General features: G+C 38.6%; 1 protein-coding gene across 18 annotated transcripts in view; it reads right to left on the bottom strand.

The window, feature by feature from the left end:
- camk2d2 (calcium/calmodulin-dependent protein kinase (CaM kinase) II delta 2) overlaps nt 1–25,217 on the bottom strand; it is a 69,423-nt gene that overhangs the window by 23,055 nt on the left and 21,151 nt on the right. For all 18 annotated transcript variants that reach the window (XR_005991829.1, XR_005991827.1, XR_005991825.1 and 15 more), the window contains exons 3-8: nt 13,654–13,713; nt 8,301–8,355; nt 6,050–6,115; nt 4,856–4,928; nt 1,437–1,539; nt 1,196–1,279 (exon numbers count right to left, since the gene is read on the bottom strand). Coding sequence is in view for 6 of the 18 variants with exons in the window: in XM_041785990.1 (XP_041641924.1) it covers nt 1,196–1,279; nt 1,437–1,539; nt 4,856–4,928; nt 6,050–6,115; nt 8,301–8,355; nt 13,654–13,713 (441 nt within the window). In the remaining 12 variants the exon portion in view is untranslated. The remainder of the gene's footprint in view (nt 1–1,195; nt 1,280–1,436; nt 1,540–4,855; nt 4,929–6,049; nt 6,116–8,300; nt 8,356–13,653; nt 13,714–25,217) is intronic.

Consider the following 25,217-nt stretch of genomic DNA (forward strand, 5'->3'; position numbering starts at 1 on the left):
ACAATTTCCCCACCCATTTTGCCTCATTCTTGCCTTTAATAACCCGTTGTTGCCTCTTATATCCCATTTGTTGCCTCTTTTAAGTTTTAAAACCATTTTTGCGACTTTTAATCAAGTTGGCCACTCTTTAACCACTTAAACTTTTTTTATGCTGTTGGCCCTTGTAACCCTTTTTTTGCCACTTTTTACCAATTTCTGCCACTTTCTTGCCTTTCTATCATTGTTTGCGTGAATTTTTTTCATGTTTGATATTTTTTGCTTGGCTGAAAAGCAAATTTCCCTTAAAGGATAATAAGTTGAAGTTTTCTTAACCCACTTGATGCGGCTTTATGCATCTTTTAAACAATTTAAGCCACATTTAGCTAATAATTGCCACTCTTTAACCAATTTCACTTCCACTTATCATACCACTACTACTACTATATAATTAGACTAATAATAAAATAATAATAACAATAATAATAATAATAATAATAATAATAGTAATAATAATAATAATAATACACTAATACTACCATACCACTTTTGACCTATTTTGCCAATTTTTGCCTTTATTTTGCAATTTTCTTATTGTTTTCACTTAAAGTAATTTCAGTTCCCTTCACATTATTCTCTGGCTTACTGACATTTTGTTCACATCATATTTTAGCTATCTAATCTGACATTACTTACCAAGCAGTTTAGTTCAATGTGCCCATCCACATTGTTAACATTAGCAAAACAGGTCATTCTGTTTTAGTTAAGTGGGTTTAATAAAATTCATTTTTGTTACTTAGATAATGGTTGTTATTATTCCGGTTAAAAATAAAATACGGTTATCACAGATTAACTTTACAGTGATTTTACATGATTTTCCTGACCTCCATGGGCCCCCCATTTGGCTGGGACCCAGAAAGCTCTCCCCTTTATCCCCCTTTATGGTTAGCTTTGTTTTTATCTGCTGCTGCTGAACTGATGTGGAGGTAAGGAACAGGATTTATTGTGGGTTTTTATATTTGCAAAAAATATAAAACAGGTCATCTACTAAAGTGTGAAGGTATTTCTTCTTGTAGTATTTTTGTTCGGCCTCTGTAATGTATGTGAAACCAGCCTTTTTCTAAGGTATTGATCTTTGTGAACAAATGATACAAAGAAAGCAGAAACGGGACTGAATATCCATCAGCAGTTGCGGTGACAGAATCAGGATGTTATTTACCACAGGCCCACATGTCCACTGGCTTCCCGTATGGGTCTTTCCTCAAAACTTCTGGAGACAAGTAACCCGGAGTGCCGGCAAAACCTAGAGAAGTGATATGGAGGGAATGGTAGGCAGGAGTGGGCAGCTGAGTGAGTCTACTGACTGTCAACTAACTGAGATTGATTGATTGATCAACTGATTGGTTGGTCCCTTGATTGACCAACTGATTCAGATCAAAAGTGGATGGACGAATACTCACCAAACCATGCCTGCTGGTCCCCCTGCACCTCGATAGCAAGCCCAAAGTCAGCCAACTTGACCGCCGCCCCCTTCAGCTTACTGGCCAATAGAAGGTTCTCAGGCTGGGGGGGGCGGAGTCAAACAGGTTAGAGGTGAGAGGTCACACGCTCTGGGGACAGGTCACCCACAGATACAGATCTAAGATCAGATTAGCCAAACCAAATCCTAATATTAACTATTAGGGGTCCCAGTGCTAAACTGATTTCAAATCCGTGTCTGAGGCAACTCCCTTCTGCCACAGAGAGATGACAGAAAAACATAAATGTGGACCAGATCTCTGGGTGAAAACAGACATTTTCCACGCTGGAGCTGTGGACCTGCTCTCTCAGTCTCATGGATTCTAAAACAGGGAGTTTGGCAGCAAAAAAAAAAGCCAATCCACTGTTAAAATCCATGAGTGGGAACAAATCCACACAGCAGGGAGAAGGATACAGGAGGGAGGTGTGGTGTAACAGGAGATGTGGGTGTTAAAAAAGTGACTCAGCCACATATGGGGAACGGAAAACACACACTAACACAGTTTAGCACATTCGTAAATATATGCAAGCCCTCAGCAAGCACGCATACACACCCTTAAACAGCTTCACACACACACTACACACCACACAGCAAACACACTATGGACACAGGTGCAGAAAGGTCTTTGCTAACCTAAGGCCAGTTAGACAGTGTGCTCTCATGAATAATACATTCACTAGCATTTAGAAACACAGACAGCCTGTGAGCAGCCAGTTTATAGCAAACATGTGACTCAATAAGATATTAACTGACAACTGGACACATCTACACACTCATTTAAATAAATATCCATAAATCCTCCTGGTTATTAAGCACATGAAAACTTCAAACATTTCAGCAAAGGACAACTTCCTTAATGAAGCTGACGACACAGTAATCTCAAAAACCACGATAGTTATTCAGATTTATTTACTCTATACTTCCTGTGGTACAATAAATTGTCAACAATCACTCTACTTTGAAAGGTCTTGAGAGATGAGAATCCAGATTAGTGTCAGAATATTCATGACCTCTGAAAATCTTTCATATCTCAATGTAATGTTTACATAATTATGCTAATGGAGATCATTCCTGAGATTCTAGCTTGTGGTTGCTCCTATTCCTGTCACCAAGGGGCTGCACTCAAATAATCACACTCTTACATTAATATGCCAGAGGATGTGTATTCCTGACAGTGATAGCAAATGTATAAAGGCTCAGCAAGACTGTGATGTGACAATACGTTACAGTGCCTATAAAAACTTATTCATCCCCCTGAATGTTTTACCCTATTATTGATTTTATCAATCAATCAAGGTCAATAAAATTAGGCTTTTTTAATACCAAAAAACCCTTTATTGTTAAAGAAATAACAGATTCCTACTAAGTGCAAAGTTTTCAATTAAAAAAAATATGTGTGGTAAAATAAGTGACTGCATAGATATTCACCCCCTTTAAAGTGACTGACCTAATTCAACAGAGGCCCAGCCAACTGATGCAAGTAGTCTCAAAATTAGTGAAATTGGGATCACCTGAGTGCAGTGAATGTGTCTCAAGTGATTGTAGAATAAAGACACCTGTGTCTGGAAGGTCCAGTCACTGGTTAATCAGTATTCTTGGCTACCACTACACCATGATGACAAAAGAACAATCTGAGCAACTTAGAGAAAAGGTTGCTGAAACATAGGGGACAGATCCAAAGAAAATGTCCAGTTGCCTCAGTCAAAGCTTCATGGGAGAGTAGCAAAGCCACTGTTGAAAAAAACTCATACTGAATCTCCACTAAAGTTTGCCAAAAGCATGTGGAAGACTCCATGGTCAAGTGGAAGAAAGTTCTTAGGTCTGATGAAACCAAAATGATGCTTTTTGGCCTTCAGACAAGAGGCTATGTTTGGTAGACACAAAACATTGCACTAACCTGGCACACCTGATGGATATGTCTCACACATAGATCTGGAAAACTTATAGAGAGCCTTTGGGAAAGGCCAGAGCCTTTGAAAAAACCTCGGAGTGTGATTGGATGAACGTTCAGTCTGTCACATCTTTACGGGCCTATCAGAGCAACAAAACACGTGATGTAGCCTAGAAGCAGCTACCTAGCTGCGCCCCTACCGATGGAGTAAACTCTATAGAGAACTGCATAACGACATGAACCATGGCAACTGTAGACATGTCAGTACACACCTTTTGTCATTTTTGAAAATAAAACAACTCAGTGCTGTTCTCTGTTCTTCTTTTAACAAATAAAGGTCTTCAAGTTCTGATAAAACTGGCACTTTAACAGCATCCACACTAATGTGTTTCGCCATAATTCCACCAGCCTCTTCTCACTGGTTGCACACGTCACGACTCTGCTGCGCCCGAAAGTACTGCCCCTCGACGCTGATTGGTCCTGTCTCTTTCTAACCAAGCCCAAACTGTTCAGATGGGAGCTTTGCAAAATAGATTCGCCAGTGAGAAACACGGAAACAGGCAAATCCATCTGCTTTGTAAGGTTAAAAGAACGCAGTTCTGACCCCAAATTGCAGGTATTTTTAACTCCTCGTCACCCTCCAGGTTATCCAGTCTCTCAGAGCTATCACTATGACAGCCACATTCTACGAAGGACCTAGTAGGAGGTAGGTGTAAGATTTAAGTTACAACTTAAGCCTGCATTGAAACTATCATGCAGCACCTTAAAAGTTAGGAGCCTAAACTCTGTTGTGAGTAAGAACTTACATTCAAACTAGCTAACATTTGAACCTACGCACAGCTGGGGCAACTCATAGTAGATGTGCAAGCTTGACTGAGACCTATCCACACATACTCAAGTGTTGTGATTGCTGCCAAAGGTGCATGTGCTGAAAACTGACTTTATGCAGTCACTTATTTAACATATATATTTTCTATTGGAATTAATTTGTAGAAATCTGTTTTCACTTAAACATTAAAGAGGCTTTTTGTAACTGCTCTTGTCAGAAAAGCCAAACTACATCAACCATGGCTGGTTTATCAAATCAATAAAAGGGTAAAACATCCAGGGGGATGAATACTTTTTTATGGTCACTGTGGATTGCAAAGCTAGGCTTTATACATTTCTAAACCCTTTTTTGACTCACCAAAACCGCAGCTGATTTTAATATCAAAGCCAGGGTCAAATCTGCTTCTTTAATCTAAGTGGCCAAAACCTTTGGAGCCTCTAAAAGTGAACATCAGGATTTTATGATTGTATATTTTCTCTTGGATAGAAAACGATGAAGAAGTTCATTTTTATTTCATCAAACACATACAGAAAACAGATTATGGATGCAAATGATGGGGTGGGGGGTTCACAAAGGCTTTCCAAAATGTTGCCATTTGTTGCACAGGGTCATGACTGAGCATCGCTGCAGTCCTACAAACCTTCAGATCCCTGTGGACAATCCCGTTAACATGGCAGTGATGGACACTCTCGAGGATCTGCTGTATGCAGTGGCTGAGGGCAGAAGCGTCATGATTGTGATGAAATAATGAATGGAGAGACAGAAGAGCAAGGATGGAAAAGAAAGGGAAGTAGAGAAGAAAAAGATGGGATTAATTAATCAAGGAGAAGAGAAATTAATCCATTTTATAACATGTTTCATGTGTGCTTCTTTAGCCTTCCTGCTGTATGTAAGTGAGATGACACTAAGGCTGCAATAACACTGCAGGTCAAAGTGGCATGAATCAGATTTTTGAAAGTCTATTTTAATAGCTCATGCCAAAGTGAAATATAATCTTTTTTTAATCAGATTTGGACCACAGTCATACATGGATCCCCTGATGTGAATGTAGGAGTCTGATAGAGGCAACATTTTAAAAAGTAATGAGACCTTTTTGAAACATTTTGAAATTCCACTGTTTCACATTCTATACAGTTTCCCTCCTGTTTAGATAGAGACTTGCCTTATTTTGAATAAATAAATAAATAAGGAATCTTTGGCTGATTAAAGATTATAACAAGAACAGTAATGGACTTATTTTATATCACTGTTAAGCCACATTGGTTAAGCCACTGCAGGGAGACTCTGCAGTGGCTTAACCAATGTTTGCTAAAAGGAATAATAAAGCATGTGATTAATCGTGATTAAAAATTAAATGTATTTATTATTAAATATATTTTCATCACAGCTAATGCATTAATGTTGACAGCCCAAGTGAAAAAATAGCAAAAAATCAGAACTTAGCATTGAGGCTTGCAGTGTGAATGCAGCCTAAGTTACATGAAGGTGTCAGTACTCACAGGATTACTGTATCATACTGTAAAGATAACCCATAGCTATAGAGAGTCCATGGCAGAGAAACACATGCCCTATCTTTGCCTTGTTCTCTGTCTCAGGGGAGGCAGAGCTCCAACATAAAGCTGGCAGTGTAAGGTAGGCTGTGTATGATTAATACTGTGAGCTATATGTCGTTAATCACCTTTATAAATAACTCACCGAGATGCCTCAGAGACAAGGCAGCTGTATCGCACCTTCTGAGGCGACCATATGTGAAAGACTATATAACAGCTCCTGCACTCAGCAGTTATATGTGTGTGTGTGTTTGTGGGTATGTGCATATGTTGGTGTGTGTTACCTGGCATCAGCCTCACTGTAGTACTCCCTGGCTACGATGTCCTCAAAAAGCTCTCCTCCTGTCACTCTGCAGAGAGACAGAAACCACTTTAGCAAACATGTTTCTTAGTCAGACTCAATCATTGACATGCGTCTTTTATAGACTCTATAGAAAATTTAGATAAGATAGGAAACCAGTAGTTTTAAACAACTAGTTTAGTATCATTCACCTGCAGCTGTTTCTCCCAAGATAGTTTGGCTGCAGATCATATATCTCTGACGGCCTATATCACAGACCGATCATGTGAGAAGCCATCTCTATCAGAACAGAGGTGCTGTGATGTGCCAGTACAATTTATATTTCCAGTTTAAGATTTTCTTTAAAAATTCAACTTTATTCATAAACAAAGTCTGGTAGTTCCATTCATAAAATAACTACATTGCAAACATTACAGACAAGGCAATATTCAATTAATAAAACAGAATAAAAGTCAGAGGTCTATTCCACAATTTGATTATGTATAGACCTGTTTTAGAAGTAGTCACATAAACAGGGGCTTGCTTTAGCCTTGTAAGCTTTAGCCAGAGCTAACATAGCTCCATAAGCTACGTAATTCATGCTTCAATATAAGCTAATGTAGCTAAGCTAGCTTTAGCTATATCTGCTTTAGCAAACATAGCTAGACCAAATGTAGCTAAAGCCAACATAGCTACTTACTTTACATAATTGCTTTGAGAGCTTAGCTTTAGCCACGCTAGCTATGTTGCTACATTATCTATGTAGCTTACGCAGCTAACAGAGTTATGTTAGCAGACTGATTTCTTGGCTTTATTAAAGGATATGTAACCAGGTTTTGCAGGTTAGGTTTTTGTCTTGGAGTTACTTGGTTGAATGTTTGACATATGGTAAATGGAGCTTGTATAGTGCTTTTCTAGTCATCTGACTGCTCAAAGCGCCTTTACACCGCGATTACACCTACCCATTCACACCCATTCACTCACACATTCAATCGCTGTTGGCAGAGGTTGCTACTGAGAATTGGCCATCCTATTCGTACGCTTCCATACCCATTTACAAGCCACTGATGCAGCAGTGGGAGCAAATTGGGGTTAAGTGTCTTGCCCAAGGACACATTAACATGCGACTACAGGAGCTGGGGATCGAACCCACAACCTTCCAATTGTGAGACAACCAACTCCACCTATGAGGGGTTGTGCTGAGGTATTCTGTTGTGTTTCCTTTTTTGGATAACTAGCTGTGTTGTATTTTGTGGTAACATTCTAGTTGAAGATAAACTTTATTGCCCTACAAAGTGTTGGGCTCTTCACCTTGTATTCAGTTATCTTATGGTTTATTTGTATTTCAAGCATCTTTTGTGCGTGCTGAGCATGTGAAACTTCTGATATGTTCTCATTACTCCTGTGTTTTGTCTATTTATATATGATTTCTTGAAGGGGATTGCTACCAATAAGGAATTTTTGGCTACAGAGGTCCTCCATAATTTTTCTGATTATGGAGGACCTCTGTAGTATTTGAGTCTTTGAAATCTCTGATCAATGAGTTTTTATCACAACTATTAACAATATGACATCATCCTCCCTATGAGCCCAGTAAGGGTAGGTTTCATTGAACATGAATTTCACTGATATTAAGAGGTTCCATTTGTTATTACATGCATTTCTGTAACTAATCTTTCCTATTTGGTTGTCACTCCTGATGTTTTGATCAAGACAGTGGCTCACGTGAACAGTCTGCAAAAGTGTGACAGGGATGTCCAGTCTATAAGCAGACCCCTCTCTTTCTCCCACTTTAAATACAGAAAAGAAAACAAAAAGCTTGCCATGCTAGAAAGCCCTATTGGCTACTTATGAGCTACTGTGGCCAGCTAATGCTACGAAAATAATCTATTTCCATATCAAAAATGAGGTAATTTACAAGCCAATGGATTAGGTCATTTATGTCTGAATACAACATTTAGAACAATTTACATTGTGTCACAGATGTGCAACATGAAATTGTTAGTCACTTGCCTGGCCGACATTGAAGTCACCCTAATGTCTAGTAGGAGGACCTTTAAATATCTCATTGCCAAATTTAGAAAAAACTAATCTAGGCTATTTTAACTTCCTAAAAAGGACTAAGAGTATATGTATGGGTGGTTAACTGAAAAAAATATCCAAGACAAACTTTAAAGTATAACAGGAAAAACAACACCTTTGAAATTGCTGATACAAGTAAAAAGAGACTGTGTATGTGACAGTTTGTTACTCACAGATCAAACACCAGATAGTGGAAACCCTCCTCTGATATGCTGTCATGGAGTCGTACTGTTGAAGAGATTTAACAAAAACACAGGAGAGGACAGGAACAGAGAAAATCAAACAGAGAATAGTCAACATCTGAACATAAAGAATGCCAAATATTCATTACTGACTCTTCACTGGTGCTTCGGCACATCAGAGGTAGGTAATAATTAGTCAGACATGCCAGGAATACAGAGGTAATATGTAAAGGAGCACTCTGAATTGCAAAGTGTAAATAGTAGCAAAATGACTTTGCAATTTATAATATATTCCACCTCTACTTAGTGTGATGATTCATGATGGGGGTGCAGTCTGGAAAATCATAAGCACAGCCGCAGTCCCCATAATCACCATGATTAGGTACAAATTTCAAATTAAACAAAGACTCAACTTAGTAAACTCAAATTTCAGTTTGCAACTGATAAGAATCATCCACAAACCATCATCCTATCTATATGTTTTGAAGACATCTTAATTACCCAACTCACAAAATACACTCTCTGATAAATATTGTTGTCCCACAGTGGTAGGATGCATTACTCAACTCCAATAGATCCACAGAGTCTCTTTCTACAGGAAAAACTACAGGCTCAGCTCTTCCAGGAACACCTATGCACAAAGCTAGACCCTTCTCCTTTGTTATACCCAGTGGTATAAAAAGTTATCCAACCACATTTTGTCCACACAGTCCTTTTTCTACTTTTGAGAAAGTTTAAGACCCAACTCTTTATGTACAACTCTGTGCTTGGTAGTCCGGTGCTAAAGATGGTGATGTTGATGACATGGGATTGATGATGATCCTGAGGTCTAGTGTTGATTTGGTTTTTATTGCTTTGGTGAGGATGATATAAAAACATGCTTATATACACCCTGGGCATTGCCTCCAACACTACATTGCAGCTTCAGGGCACTTACGTTTAGTGTTGATTACATTACAATGTAATCTGTTTGAGTACTCACTTTTTTGTTGTAATTTTGCAATTCAATTCATCTGTTATTAGTTACCTTATCATAAAAATAGTCCACTACTGAGAGAAACTCCTCTATTTCTGTTCTCCCAAGAAAAAGAAAGGAGAAAAAAAGAAGATCCCTACAGCATCAGCACTGTTGCTTTTTCTCTCCTTCCTGTTGGCACATTTACACATAGCTGCATGCCAGTGGAGGGTAAACACAATTGCGTCAATAAGCACACGATGCTGGCTAATTGAGCCAGCAAAATAGCAGAGAGGACAGCAAAATCGTCAAATTTGTCCTTGATGTTGAATCATTATATGAAAGGAACAAGGGAAACATTACACTGAAATGCAGGTTCAAAAGCTCATGTTGTATTGTTTTCATTAAGAGCTGTGCAGCAATACAGTATTACGCACAGCCTCTGCAGAATACGGTATGCCTCAGCAAAGTCTGTGGTCAGTCTGTGAGTATATTTGATGAAAATGACAGTAGAGTCATCGAATTATGCGGCCATTTTAACAGCATTAATTCTGGCAGCTATTGTAAATGTAGTTTAGTCTCAAGACTGAAATGTTCAATGGCTTAAGTAAAATTTCCACTGTTTTCGTTCTAAAGTTTTACTTCTTTTAGTATACTTTGATACAGTACACTTAAATGCAGTACAGGGCACTTAATTGTCTCATTCACGCTCTGCTGTTTTCTTCTTCTACTTCTTTTTAACAGCAAGTTATAAGAAGATGCTAGGTGATTAGAACCAAAATTTGATGGCTAATTTCACAAACTTTTAGATTCATGTAACTCGTATTTCATGTCAACATAAATCTCTTAAATAAAATGAACTTCTCTTGCCTTAAGGGCCCTTTCCTTGATTGAAATCTGCTGTTGTTGCTGATAACATGTTAGCTACCAAATGTTTAGTATTTAGTACAGAAGTATGTGATCTGGGACACAGCATTGTCCTCAATTTAGTCATCAAAATATCAAAAATATTTTATTTCAATTTCCGTTAATAAAAAATCTTTACATTTTAGTCATCACTTTTGATACAAAAGTTTTCTCTGAATTAATGTAATTACCTGTATTCTAAAATTAATGCATTAATATAACCATACGAATGCACTATTAATAATTACTTTAAAAACACTGAAAAAAAACCTGGCATACCTTCAATGTGCTCTTATCTAATCTCTGCATGTGTTTTTACAGATGACATGTACAGTGGAGAAATATCATTGATTTAGAATTTCTATAGTCATGTTCTTGCATTTCAGTCTCAATTTAGTCCCGTTGATAAAAACTACATTTACTTTTCAGTTTTGAGTTTTAATAATTAAAGATCTATTTTCAGATTAGTCTTAGTCTAGTCTTTTATTGAAAAGGGGGGTTTAAATTTTTGAAACACAAAAGAATTGGAATGTTCCTTTTCTGAGATGGCAACACAGTGATGAAATGAGCTTCTTTTCTCAGTATTTAACCAGTTAACATTGCTAATGTTGTTCTCTTCTGTATACAGTTGAAACCAGAAGTTTACATACACTATATAAAAAGGCACATAAACTTTTTTTTCTCACCATCTAACATTAAATCAGATTAAACTTTTCCTGTTTTTGGTCAATTAGGATTACAAAAATTATTTCTATTTGCTAAATGCCAGAATAATGAGAGAGATCATTTTTTAGACAATTTTTTATTATTTTCTTGAGAGTCAGAAGTTTACATACACCAAGATTACCATGCCTTTAAACAATTTGGGAAAGCCTAGATGATGATGTCATGTCTTTGGAAGCCTCTGATAGGTTTATTGACAACATTTGAGGTAATTAGAGGCACACCTGTGGATGTATTTTAAGGCAAACCTGAAACACACTGCTTCTTTGTGTAACATCATGGGAAAATCAAAACAAATCAGCCAAGATATCAGGAAGAGAATTGTGGACTTGCACAAGTCTGGTTCATCCTTGGGTGCAATTTCCAGATGCCTGAAGGTGCCACGTTCATCTGTTCAAACAATTACACGCAAGTATAAACACTGTGGGAATGTCCAGCCATCAAACCACTCAGGAAGGAGACGGGTTCTGTGTCCCAGAGAGGAATGTGCTTTGGTCCGAAAAGTGCATCTCAACCCAAGAACGAAAGCAAAAGACCTTGTGAAGATGCTGGCTGAAGCTGGTAAGAGTGTGTCATTATCAACAGTCAAACGAGTCCTGTACCCACATGGGCTGAAAGGCCACACTCCCAGGAAGAAGCCATTACTCCAAAAGAAACATAAAAAAGCCAGATTACAGTTTGCAAATGCACACAGGGACAAAGACCTTAATTTTTGGAGACTTGTTCTGTGGACTGATGAACTTAAATTGAACTTTCTGGCCATAATGACCATCGTTACGTTTGGAGAAAAAAGGGGGAAGCTTGCAAGCCTGAGAACACCATCCCAACTGTGAAACATGGGGGTGGCAGCATCATGTTGTGGGGTTGTTTTGATGCAGGAGGGACTGGTGCACTTCACAAAATAGATGGCATCATGAGGAAAGAACATTATGTGGAAATACTGAAGCAACATCTCAAGACATCAGCCAGGAAAGGCCGAAAAGGCATATGCGAGCAAGGCAGCCTACAAACTTGGCTCAGTTACACCAGTTCTGCCAGGAGAAATGGGCCAAAATTCCTGCAAACTATTGTAAAAGAGGTTGTGGAAGCATATCCAAAACGTTTGACCCAAGTCATACAGTTTAAAGGCAATGCTACCAAATACTAATGAAATGTATGTAAACTTCTGACTCTCAAGAAAATAATAAAAAATTGTCTAAAAAATGATCTCTTTCATTATTCTGGCATTTAGCAAATAGAAATAATTTTGGTAATCCTAATTGACCAAAAACAGGAAAAGTTTAATCTGATTTAATGTTAGACGGTGAGAAAAAAAAGTTTATGTGTCTTTTCATATAGTGTATGTAAACTTCTGGTTTCAACTGTAGATCCTTGCTTTTGTTGTTGTTGTCTCTAGTAATGCATGCTGCCTTGGACAAAACTGTCTGCAAAATGAATATGAAGCATTGTAGCTCAAATACCTCAGCAATAATTTGCACATCATTTTTGCCATCTTAACAAGCATGGAGGCTCCCTATGAAGTGAAAAGAAAAAGATCAAATTACATGCAGTTTAAGAGGTTATTTGAAAAATGTGAAAGCTGGCAGTTTTTTTTTTCAAAGCATTGGTTTATCCTAAAAGTAGGGATGATAATTGATAAAACAGTGTTGGAAGGTAATATTTTAAGGTAAATTATCAATATTGGCAGAGATGAAAAACTTCTGCCAGTATTTACAACAGATGCATATTGGCAAATGGTACAATTAGACTATATCTATCTATCTATCTATCTATCTATCTATATATATATATATATATACATATATATATATATAGTATATCTTTCATTGAAAGCACATGTCATTCAAAGAAACAACTTCAAATTTTGTATTATTGAAAGTCTGCATTTGTAAAAAGAATGTGTCAGATATTGTAGAGTAAAATAATTTTTGTCTTCTTTTACATCCATTTATGAAACAAATGTGCCACAAAAAAGGAACAGATTATTTCTCATAGATGAGAGAATCTATGTTATTTAAGAATCAAAAAGGTTGTATCAGTATCAGTGCTGGGGCTGGGCACTAAACCCAAAGTTAGATTAAATTGCAATATGTCCTACTGCAATTGTCAAATCATAGAAGTTGCAATATTTCTTTGTTCTAAAATGTGTTTCAAAATACCAGTTTGAAATTAATTTTTGATGTAGAGATTTTATACACTACGCATTTTCTTTAGCCCCATAAGCCCCCTGAATATTCAGCTCCTGTTACTACAAAACTGCCCTAAAGTTTCTTAAAAGTGGTTTAGTTTTTAAGATTTTTAAACTCTGGGGTTAAAATGTTCATAAGTTGTAGTTTAAAAAATGACTGCTAGTTCTGCTGTGGTGCCGGCCTGATTGAGGGAATCTGAAATAATGAAATCATGACAGAGAATAAAGAAGAGCATGAGCAGATGAGTGCAAGAAGAACAAAAGAGGAGAGACAGCTTCTATCTGAGGTATAATGAGGAGGAAAGAGTGTAAAAGGTCAGTGGTTAAGAGAGAGAGAGTGTTCGGCTTTGGTGTCTTTCTGATGACTCGGCTATAGAGCACATAGATACATCATCATTAGATAGCTGTGAACACATACACATACACACACGGTTTCTCTCCCCCCATATCCGTGTCTGGAAGATAAATTGCCATAGAAGGATTCACCAGAGACCAGAACAAAATATCTGTGTTCCTTTTTTTCCCCCAGGTTGTGTTCTGGTGTGCTTGTATTTTAAAGACTGGTAGCTCACCAATGTTGGGGTGCTTCAGTAAACGACAAATCCTCGCCTCTCTCTCCAACTTTTGGTGATCTGAAAGAAAAACAGATGAGAGAGAAACAGATACTGGTTATTTTTAATCCTCCCTACAATGAATGGCTTTCCAAATCATCAAACTAACATGAAGTTGGCTGAAAGTTAGTTTGATTTAGTGAAGGACAGAGCCAGTGTGGGTTTTACATTCCAAGCTTTGCATGTGTATATGTTGTGTCTGCTCGTGTTTGCTTTGTGTCAACCCCACTATTTCCCTTATCAGAACTGAAATGCTCGACAAAAATAATGTGACCTGATATGTGCTTGGTTATGTGCCACAAACAGATAGACAACAGTGAACAGCAAACAGAGAGAGCAGCCACAGTGGATCCATGTTGACATCAGGTGTCGGGTTAAATATGAGCTCCTGTACCAGGCTCACAGGTTCCTGTTCTGTCTTCAGGACAAAATAAATGTTCTGGGACACCAATAACATTTATTTTCACTAAATTATCTCCAATCCAGTCCTTTACAACAAAATAATACATAATGTGTTTTTTCTATCTCTTAATGTGTTTTTGTTAACTTAAAGCTTATTGGATGATATGTTACTGTGTAGTGTAAGTCAACGGACGGACATCTATACCTATCACCAATATCAAAAAAACATATGCAGTATACAAATAATATATACGTCTCACATGAACAAAATATATTGACAACTGTAAATATGTCATGTACTCCACTGTTCTGCATGGGTATATAGTCTTGCTTTGCTCCCTACATCAGCCATGCAGCATGTTCAGAGTTTCCAGGGAATACAATGCCAGAACCCCCCTCCCCTCCACTAGATAAATAAAGAGATACACTAATTACAATAAGTGGCAAATGCAAAGACACTAAGTTTGCAAGTAATTTACTCCTTAGCAGCATAAAAGTCAGTATGAGGGTGCAAGGGTGCAACAAAAGCTTTAGACTAGAAAGAGGAAGCTGGGGTGGAGGAGGTGAAGCTTTGCTAACTACAGTTCAGTGTGATCACGAAGCACGGATAAATTAGAAGGATGACATATTTAAATTGGCACCTTGTAAAGAAAGAGCAGTGATTATTTGCAAGTGCTGAGAAGCGATCAGCTGTCAGTCAGCTGATTGCAGCTGTGTCATTGCATTGTTGCAAATTGCTATGCAACAATATTGTAACTTTAACACTAGCTAAATGTATCCATTATAAAATGAAGAACCCTCACTGTTCTGGTTAAAGCAATTGACAAGTCAGGAACATAAATTATTTTTTTAAATTAACCAATTTTCCGACCATTTGCAACAAGATAAGTTATGAGCATAGTGTTATCTTATCAGTCAAGTACACTTTAAATCTGAAGAATCCCTATACCACTTGAACTTGCAATCTCATTCTTTCAGTCATCAACCAGAGTTCATAACCACAGGTGAGAGTTGGGACCAAGATTGGCCGGTAAATTGAGAGCTTTGCCTTCAGCTCCCTCTTTACCACAACGGTCCAGTACAGCATCTGTAGTTCTACCAACAATGCTCGTGATCTGTTCTACCCTCAGTCATGAACAAGACCCAATGATACTTGTCTCGTGATTGACAGCTTTATCAGCAAAGAAATGTAGTGGGAAAAACATTAGCTTTCTATATGTGAGTGTCAGCTTCAAAGTTGCACAAAAATCTGTTCTTCTGTGGACTTTACCGTCCTGAGGTATCTTTGCCAGTTAATTGGCATTTATATTACGAGTTTTGACTGCAAAAGAGGCATGAAGTCAATTTCAGGGCTGCACCAACTAAATCCCTTACGCACATGTCTTTGCCCCAAGTTATGTCACCATCTTTGTATCCATCATGAGGGTAGTTTGGCTTCATTCTGTACAGAGAAGATAGAGATGTGTCATCCATATTTGTAGACTGTAAACAGAAGCCAATATCTTCTAGATAGATGTTTCAGCTTGTTTACCAGCTAGTCGCTACACTCTTTAACATTCACTATTAATGCCCAAGTACTTTAACACATTAAAACGCTCCTTATCTACTCTGACCTTTCTATGCAACTATACACTCTGCCTAGTTTTTCACAATTTACAACAAAAGTCTAAAAATTCAAAACCATTCAACATCAACAATTATCGGGATGACATTCATGTTACTGTACTCCCTGCATGTGACAGCAGAGAGGCTGGTCCCATCTCTCCTCCAGACTGATTTTATCTGACTTTGTGTAACAAGAACTGATTCTCAAACCTCCCCATCAGAAGGAACCAAAGTCCAAGGACTGTGATTCAGTATTACTGAGTCAGAGCAGCAGGCTTTGTAATGAGTGATGCAGCGTGGTGTTGAGGCGACCCATTTCAGCTTTGCCTTGAAAACACAGAGCCCGAGAGCAAGGGGGGGGGGGCAAGAGCTGTGGGTTCTACTTTAAAAAAAAAAAATAGGACGCCTATTTTCACTCTCATCCATGCCTCCCTCCTCTGCTCTTCTTGATGCTATGGAAACTGTGGACTCGTGGACTAGAACAACCAGGCAGCTTGTTCCCATTATAGGTATAGGCATCTGTGTGTCGGTGTAGTGCATCTATAGGAGGCCACAGGCTCACACACAGGCAAACTTCTTGCTGCTGTGTATTTTAAACAAAATAGAACTTGGCATACTCTCAAATGCTGGGTAAAAAGAGAAAAAAATGTCAGTACAGTGTGTTCACTGTGACTGAAACGGTGTTCAGCTAAACCAGAGGAGGGTGGAGTCTATTAGGCGCAGGGAAGGAGATGAAGACAGAATAAAAATCCCAACAGTGACATGCAAAACAAACACAGGACAAGCTGTGGATGCAGAACAGTTAAAGCTAAAAATACAGAGAGGGAGATGGTGATTTTTAAGCCTGCCCTGGTTAGTTACAGGTGCAAGAAAAGCTGAACAGGAGATGATATTTTTACCTGGTCAAACATGGAAGTTGAGTTTTTATTCAGAAAATGTGCCCCAGTCTCTTTTCTTAGAATATGATGAGATCAATCCAATTGAAAAGAACAATATAAAGCCAATGCCAATGGGGCAAAATGCAAGTAAATCACCACATATTGATTTTCTGCATCTGTAAACAAACTACAATTAATTGAGAAACTTCCAGTCAATGCAGGGGCAGCAGTGGTTTACTGTCAGACATGTATTAATAGCACCATAAACCATGAATCATCTACTTAGGCTGGAAAAGTGATAAGCACATCAATAAACAGGGAATTAACTGGGAAAGTGCACACATGGGTCAAAGGAGCAAAACTAATCACACCGCTGAAAGGCGTCTATGAGAACACTCCTCACAAGGAGCCTGAAAACGCTGCAGCCAAACAGACCCCAGCGCAGCTTGTCACTGTCAATGCTAGTCGGCCATATTGTCTGTGAGGGCATGCCAATTTCGATTTAGTTTGAAGTCTGTCAGCCTAGAGACAAGCAAAATAGCAGAGAGGCACCCTGACAGGCAGAGCCAGAAACAAGGGCAGCGCGGCCATTATTTCATGATTAGCAGAACCCTCTGAGCAAGGTCACTAATCTGTCCATCTCTGCCTCCGTCTGACCGTGTTACTGAACAAAACCTAATCTCACAGGATTTTTCCGTCTCACACAGAGAAAAAGCTGGGTCTTTTCTTTAGTCAGCCATGTGATTCAATTCATTAACAAATATTTAGGTTTGCTTCATTTGGCAATTTATTTTTATATCATTTAATTTTAGTCTTTAGCTTTACATTTTTTTTATCTAATACTAATATAAGATGCATGCCACAATAGTGTCTTTTATGACTGTTGCATTACAGTGGCTGGCCCCATCAGTTTTATGGTCGATCTTAATCAACCTTTTGATTAAATAGAAAAAAAAGAAAACCAGTAAAAAAAAAAAAATGTAGAGATGGTCAAGTGTTTGTTTCCATTTTCCTTGCACCATTACAGTACATACAGTAGTTGCATAAATAATATTACACAGTGCATCAAAATATATTAAACCACCATCTGCAGCACTGGGCTGGAGTTTTAGGACCTGCCCAAAACTGGTTTCAATCCTACCTTACAGATGGAACCTCTCAGTTTCATTTAAAGTCCCTGTAAAGTTTTTAAAAATCTTTATTTTATGTTTGTTGTATGACAGGCCTCTTTATTATGAACCACCAGGCCAAATTTCAGTCATGAAAAACATATCTAAGTGTATCAAATTAAGCTTCAAAGCCTCAAAAATAACTGCCTCAAAAATGAAGCAGTAAAACCCGCCCTATGGTGGGGGCATGTTAGTTGAATGAGCTGAAGCCACACTCACTCATGAAAAATATGATATATTCAAAATTTTAAAAAGCTTCTGATCAGAGCGCTGCTGCCTGCCAGAGCAGAAAGACTGAAGTCAGGGACTAAATTTACTGTTTTCTGGCACAAATCTCTCAGTTATGATACTTTTTATGACCCATAGGCCACCATGGCTGATAGATTTTGGAATTTTACCTCACAATTAACAAAAGCAATATATAGCTGGCTGTTCACTTTAAATGAGGGCAGTGGCATCAGCTAACAATAGACTGTACTAAGATGCACAGCTCTGTGATTTTAAATCATTATAGCATCAGGGGGTAGGGTAATTCCCCATCAAAACTGGTGACATCATGGGCTCAGATATTTGCTCTGCCCAAATAAAACCAAGCCAGGAAAGAGGTGAACAACTTTCTAACAGTCTAAATAAAAAACTCAGTCACACATAGATCTCAGTGTTCTCACATGTTTACAGCAGCCTTGTTCCAACATGTCCAGTGTTTTAAGACACAAAGCTTGGATTTTACTTTACAGGAACTTTAATGACTCTTCATCCACCTCTACTCCTCTGTCATGTGGGGTCCCCCAAGGTTCAGTCCTAGGACCCCTCCTGTTCTCCGTCTATATGCTTCCCTTTGGTAATTTTCAGAAACACAACATTTAATTTCATTGTTACGCAGATGACACCCAGCTGCATGGGTGTAGCACAGGGGTGGGCTGATTACCCGGGAGGGGCCGTGGAGAAGCCTGCAAGGAAACGTGTGTTTTTATTTATCTTTTCTTAGTATCTAGTGTCATTATTGAATCAAAAGTGACTAAATTAATCAGTCAGCAGACTGAAATCTGTATCAAATAGACTGAAATAAAATACTGGGGGGCCCCTGCTCCTCCCTTAAAAATTTGCAAATAGTATAGTCCAGTGCTGTGAAATTATATAAGAAAACTGAATTGGACATAGTAAAAATATTGCTCATAAATTGTGATATTATAGGTCAAAAATACACTCAAATGCACAGATATTTGTGCATTGTGCTTGCCCCTGCCCAGCTGTATCTACCCCTTCCACCAAATGAACAAACTGGACCCAGTTCCCTTACTAAATGTCTGGAGGATATCAGGGCATGGATGGCTAACAGTTTCCTACAGTTAAATGAATACTGAACAGGTTATCTCCTCAAACACCATTGAACCATCACTTGTCATCTAAAAGATCACATAACACCTCGAAACCTGGTTGTAGTTTTTGACAGTAATCTGAAATTTGACAAGCAAGTTAGTACAACCATCGAATCCAGCTTCTTTTAACTCAGGGCTATTTCTAGATCAAGACATTCATATCTCATAAAGATTTAGAAAAAGTCATCCTTGCCTTGATATCCTCTACACTTGACTACTGCAATTCTATATATTTCTGTATCAGTCAAGCTTTTATACATTGTTTATAACTTGTTCAAAATGCTGCCAAACAACTTCTTTGCAGATGTAAAAAAAGAGATCGTATTATACCTATATTAGCATCCTTACACTGGCTGCCAGTTCAGTACAGAATACCATACAAAAATCCCATTTGTGTTTAAAGCCCTTCATGGCCCTGCTCCGAGGTACATCAAAGAACTCTTAACACCATACAGTACAGGTAGGAATTAAGTTCTTCTGATTTGTATGTTCATGGTAAGTAGTCACACAACAAATATGTTAAAATATTCAAAATGGTAAAACAATCAAATGTGAACATTTCTGATCTAGGTGGCAGTAATGTATGTAAGTTGGTGTGCATGTGGCATGCCCATATGTAAAGCATACTTAAAGGCATGAACACCATTCATGTCTGTTTGTGTAGCACTGTGGTACCAACTCTGTTTTGAAAGTGCTTCACCAATAAAGTTCACCTTGACCTTGATTATTTAGTACATACTGTATGTGATCTCAAATCTCTGATAATCTTTTTTGTTGTTGTGTGAAAACAATCAGTTATCTATTTCATTGAAAACTCCCTCACCGGCTTGAACACCAGCTCTATTTAGAAATTCATCATGACAGCATTTTACAGCTGACAAATGACTCAAAAGCCTTCAGTGCTCCGTCAGACTTAAACTAGTCCACGTTTTTAGCCCCAGGCCTTTCTCCTACATACTCCAAAATATATCAGGCAGCCCACACAGATGCATTCATCCACACCTACAAGAAGATTTTATGTTCTTATTCTGAGTTTTTGGCGGTGTGAAAGTGTGAAAATCTAAGTGCAGAATGGAGCAAATATGTGCAGTCAGAAATAGCAGGGATTGACTTTTGTGTTCAGACGTATTCTGGTGAAAGTTCTGCAGCCCACATTTTCAGTTGGAAACACTGAGGCAAAGTCTTGAGCTGGGAGGTTGTTGAGGTCCAAGAGTTCATGTGGTCATGTAATCAAATACTTACAAGACCAATACAATTAGGGGTAAACTAAAATACTTTTGTTTGCTGATTTGACATGGATGCATGCAATGGCAATGATTTCAAATGTAAAATCCAAATTAGATGTCAAGCATACAAGTCAAGGCTAATTTGCAATCCCTGTCTCTGGTTAAGCTGAAGAAAAACAGAGCAATTACTGGCATATTTCCAATAGTTTTCAAAGCCAGAGAAATCTTTATTTTTATAGCTGTTATAGTGCATTTCTTGTCACGATAGCAGCCATGATAGGCACAGAGTGTTTATCATTGTTGGGGAAATGCAGATGTTTCATGAAAGACTGCTACAAAAGGAAACAAACTGCTACTTGAAATTATCTTTATGTTACTGTACAAATGAGGTCAAAATTATTAGCCCCCCTATGGAAACTTGGCTTTTTTCAGCATTTCTCAAATGTCGTTAAACAGAGCAAAGATTCTTCAACACAGCTTTTGCCAAACACCATGGATTCTTATATCATTTAACTTTGCACTAGGAAACAAAATGTCAGCTTTTTTTTGCCTATAGGACAATCTATTCTAATCTCTAAAAATAAAATAACAAGGAAAAAAACTGCTTTGAATTCCAATGTGAAAAAGTTGTAATGTTATGCTATTTTGCTGAACTGCACTCTGTAAATGTCTGCTGTAAGACCATCTCACTCTCCCCCGCCATCATTTCTGACCTCCACTTTTCTTTCACTCTCCCACCGTCTCCCCCCTCTCTCTCCCTCCTCCACAGGTAGTCCTCCACCTTCCAGCCGGCTGGACATCTGTTGTCTAGCAACTCCTGCACCAATCAGAGCGTCAGGCCTCTCCTCTCCTCCGCAGTGAAACCAGCCTTGCATGCAAATGGCTGACATCAAGAGTTCACACAAAACTATCTATTAACTCCAAACTACAGACAAGAAAGAACAAATCTTCGTAATATGTAAAAATGGGCACCATAGGTCCCTGACCACATAGAGCAAACAGTGTAGACATGATATTAGTGCAGAAAGAAGAAGGAAAAATAAAGCTAAGTTGCAACAGAATCCTAAGATGCATAACAGATGAGTTTGTTGCTTTTATTTGGATTCTTTCTTCTATACTTAGTTAATTTAGAAACTATCCCTTGTAGCCTCCATGATATGATGTCTGAGCAGCAGAGGCTGCAAAAAGCTCTGCAAGCTTGGAAAAATTGGATGACTTTATTAGTACTTTTAAGGACTAGAAATAATACTATAATTTTTGTTTGTTGCAGTTTGCTCATGTTTAAGAAGTGCTGCTTGGTCTTTTCTTTGTGGCATTTATCCGGCCATACTGTGCTCATATATTTTTGGTTAAATATAGCCCATTTTGTTCACATTTATAATATACAAAAGCCTTCAGAATGGGTGCACAAAAGTGGCCACATTGTGAAAATATGTCTGAGAGTCTGACAGAGCATTTTCATTTTTTAACAGGCTAAAAAAATCACTGATTTACACCTCCCCCCTGCTGCAGTCGGCTCTGGAATCTGCGTGCCTCTCTGAAAGTCTCAGATTGACAACAATGGGCTGTGACTGGCTGACAACAATACTTAACTCCAACCTATCTGTGTGTGTGTGCAGGCCTGAGCCCTCCTGCCACAGACACTGGTGGGATGTTTTTTGCTTACGCAGTTAAAACTGACAGCAGCAGTTCAACATAATGTGAGGCAGATGTAATTGTGCAGACAAATTTTAAGCTCCCCTGGTCAGCTGTTCTTATTCAGGACTGTCTGGACCTTTTTTGGCTTGATCTGCTCTATGTCTAAAAACAGCTGATGTATGTTGCTCTGTGTTGCAGAGAATGACTATTCTTATTGGAAGTCAAACTTGCAACCATGACCAAATCTACAGGAAATAAGGTGTTTCCTGGTGTGTCGAATTAATGTAAGTCTTTATTAAAAAACAAAAAACATGATGAAGGCTGTTTACCTAGCTTTATGGAGAAAGAATGGTCCTTTTCCTTTTGTATGCCAACAACATATGACAAAGTCTTTAGGGTAGATCTCATGTTACATAACTATCAAATTAACCAAATATAAATTTTTAAAAATCTGGTGCTCCAAACAGTTGAGAAGCAGTCAATGACAGACAGAAATCAGAGTCTTTTAGTTCTTGGTCCTCACGGTCTTAGGGCCAATCCCATTTCTACCCCTTAACCCCTTCCTCAGCCCGTACCCTTTGTTTACTCCTTCCCTTTTCCCCTTGAAACAGAGTGGTAAGGGGTGAAAACCTTTCCTTAAGAAATGAGACGCCACTTGATTACTGTTCATCATCACACATTATCGATAAACAGTGTGTCATCAGAGGTAACAATAAAGCTTCGACCATCTCGTTCATACTGTGGATCTCCATGTTGATCTTCTCGCTTTATTTATACAGTTATTAGCCCTTGTTTACAAGTGTACAAACCGAAAATACAATAAACTAATATCCCTAGCAGCTAAAGATTTTCGTTTCAAGGGCTATGTAGCCCTTGGCCCTTGGCCCTAGCCCTCGATTCAAAAGAGAATTGGGATACCCCTTCACCTGACGTGATTGCGCAAAACCAAGGGGAAGGATCTAAGGGGTAGAATTGGGATTGACCCTTACTATTCTCTAGTGAGGCCTGGATGTTGACTGAAAGCCAGAGGTGCCTTCTCTTCTGCTCATTTTGGGTATCGCCGGCAAGACCCTCTGTCTAATACTGACATGCTCATGAGAGCGGGGATGGGAAGTGTCAGCTTCCTGATACGGGGAACCGCAGCTGTGCTTTTACATGCACCTGGCGTGCTTTCCCAGGCCTGATCCAGCTCAGTGCATGCTGGGTGCCCAGGACCCCGTGGGCTCGTCTAGACACCAGGGGTGGCTGCGAGTGTCGTAAAGCGGTCAGCTGGGAAGATACCTGGAGAGATGGGGCATGAGCCTGGCACAGGCCTGGATGATGGCCATCAGGAGTCGGAGCAGTACTGAACCAAGGTTCCTTGCCAATTTGACTCACTCGGCCATTATTTTATGACCAAAGGAGAGGTTTACAGCATAATAAAAGAAGAGCAAGAGTGCAGCATGATAATGGCAGATATCGAAACTCACAGCAGCGAGAAAAAGTTTAAAGATTAAGTCTGACAAGAGGTCAAACTGGCACTAAATTGCAGTGAGTAAGTACCTTAGTACCTTAGTATAGACTACGATTACTCTCAACCAGAAGTAATCCATGAAAAAACATTGGTGGTTTACTGTCTATTACACCAATGGGGTGTCGTTTTTATTGAACAGAATCCTGAAGTAAGCAGAACTTGTCATCTTTTGTTATTGTTTTGATTGAGAGCCCCCTGGTGGCAAGATCAGCATATGTACGTACGTGTTATAAATGACAGCCTTTTCTTTCTGTGGCGATCCAAAAAATGTCACTAAGATTGCTGTGGTAGTGGAATACTACATTCTTAAATTACAGCCTGACTGCATTTAAAATGACACATCCTGAATATTTTACAACTGAAGTGCAGAGCTCTGAGCTTAAGGTGGAAGGAGCAGAGTCACACAGGGACACAGCTGTATCTCTGTCAGCTGCTGAGCCGTCTATCAGACACCTGACCTAAAACAATCTGTTTCTTGGCATGCAGCATTGCAAGTATGTAGCCTCTGTGCTGCCCAGATTAGGATTTCACACTTGGCGCCATATTTAGGGAAGTCCAGTTGTCAATTACATCTTAGTTGGTTAGTGGACAGCAAGCCTTGGATTAGTGGAGCTTCCTATATCTTCCTATTATCGTATAGTTTCAAATCTACAGTTACTGAGTCTGTACTGAGTCACACAACTTTAGAGCAATGCTGAAGAAAGCACATATGTGCATATGTATGGAAATGTGTGTACCATATTTTTTAGATGTATCCGTGTGTTGTTGACGCTGTTCTAATGGTCATTTTTAATAGGAAAAAATAAATGCAAGATTTGCACAATTTTTAAACAAATGACTCAGAATGCTAACATTAGTATAACTATTAATTACTCTCTCTCAGAAACTTGTTGTTTTATTTTTCATGGTAAATTTCCTACCTCAGAGAGGCAGCATCAACAAGCAACCAACTTTTCTTTTGAAGGCGTTTGTTCCTGTCATCAACTTATGATGCTGTTTTACCAAGAAGAGCCACATTCAAGTCCGAACTCACCCCAGACAAACTGTCTCTGTCTCTCTGTCTGCTGCTTCTATCTTTCAGGTTTGATGTGTCGCGCCAGCAACCGCACTGCAGTATAGTGTACTGCTCTGTGTGCATGACTGTGTTTGTGTGTTTTCTTTGCCTTTTTGTCATTTGACATCCTGTAAGTCTAATAACACCAGACTCAGAGACAGACCAAGAAGACATATAGGCAGACAAAGACAGACAGAGGGGAAAAAAACGGAGGGAGACAGAGATGGAGCAATAAAGACAGAACAAAACAGACAGTGGGAAGGGGTTAAATACACAAAAACATTTAAATGGACAAAAATGTGTTATTTTTCATAGAAAATTTTAAAATCTCTCTATTCTCAGCTTTTTCCTATGATGGATTCATTTACAGTGGTCATCAGATTTTTATCTTACTTTATTGTTTGCTACATAATCTGTTCCCATTCATTCTCTATTTATTATATTTTTCTGACTGTTTAATTTTGCATAACAAATATTTTTTTTAAGTAGTTTGGAATAACATACTACTTTGATAACTGGAGTCTCATCTTAGTATTCATTTTTTCCAAGCACTGCATGTAGACCTGCAGTTAATGTCTGTGCCATCACTTCTGTTGTTAAATGGTAGGCTAATTAATTGTCTCCTAATGGCAGTGTGACCTGGAATTAATCGAGTAACCTT

The sequence above is a fragment of the Cheilinus undulatus genome, linkage group 4 (assembly GCF_018320785.1).
Source record: "Cheilinus undulatus linkage group 4, ASM1832078v1, whole genome shotgun sequence".
Taxonomy (NCBI): domain Eukaryota; kingdom Metazoa; phylum Chordata; class Actinopteri; order Labriformes; family Labridae; genus Cheilinus; species Cheilinus undulatus.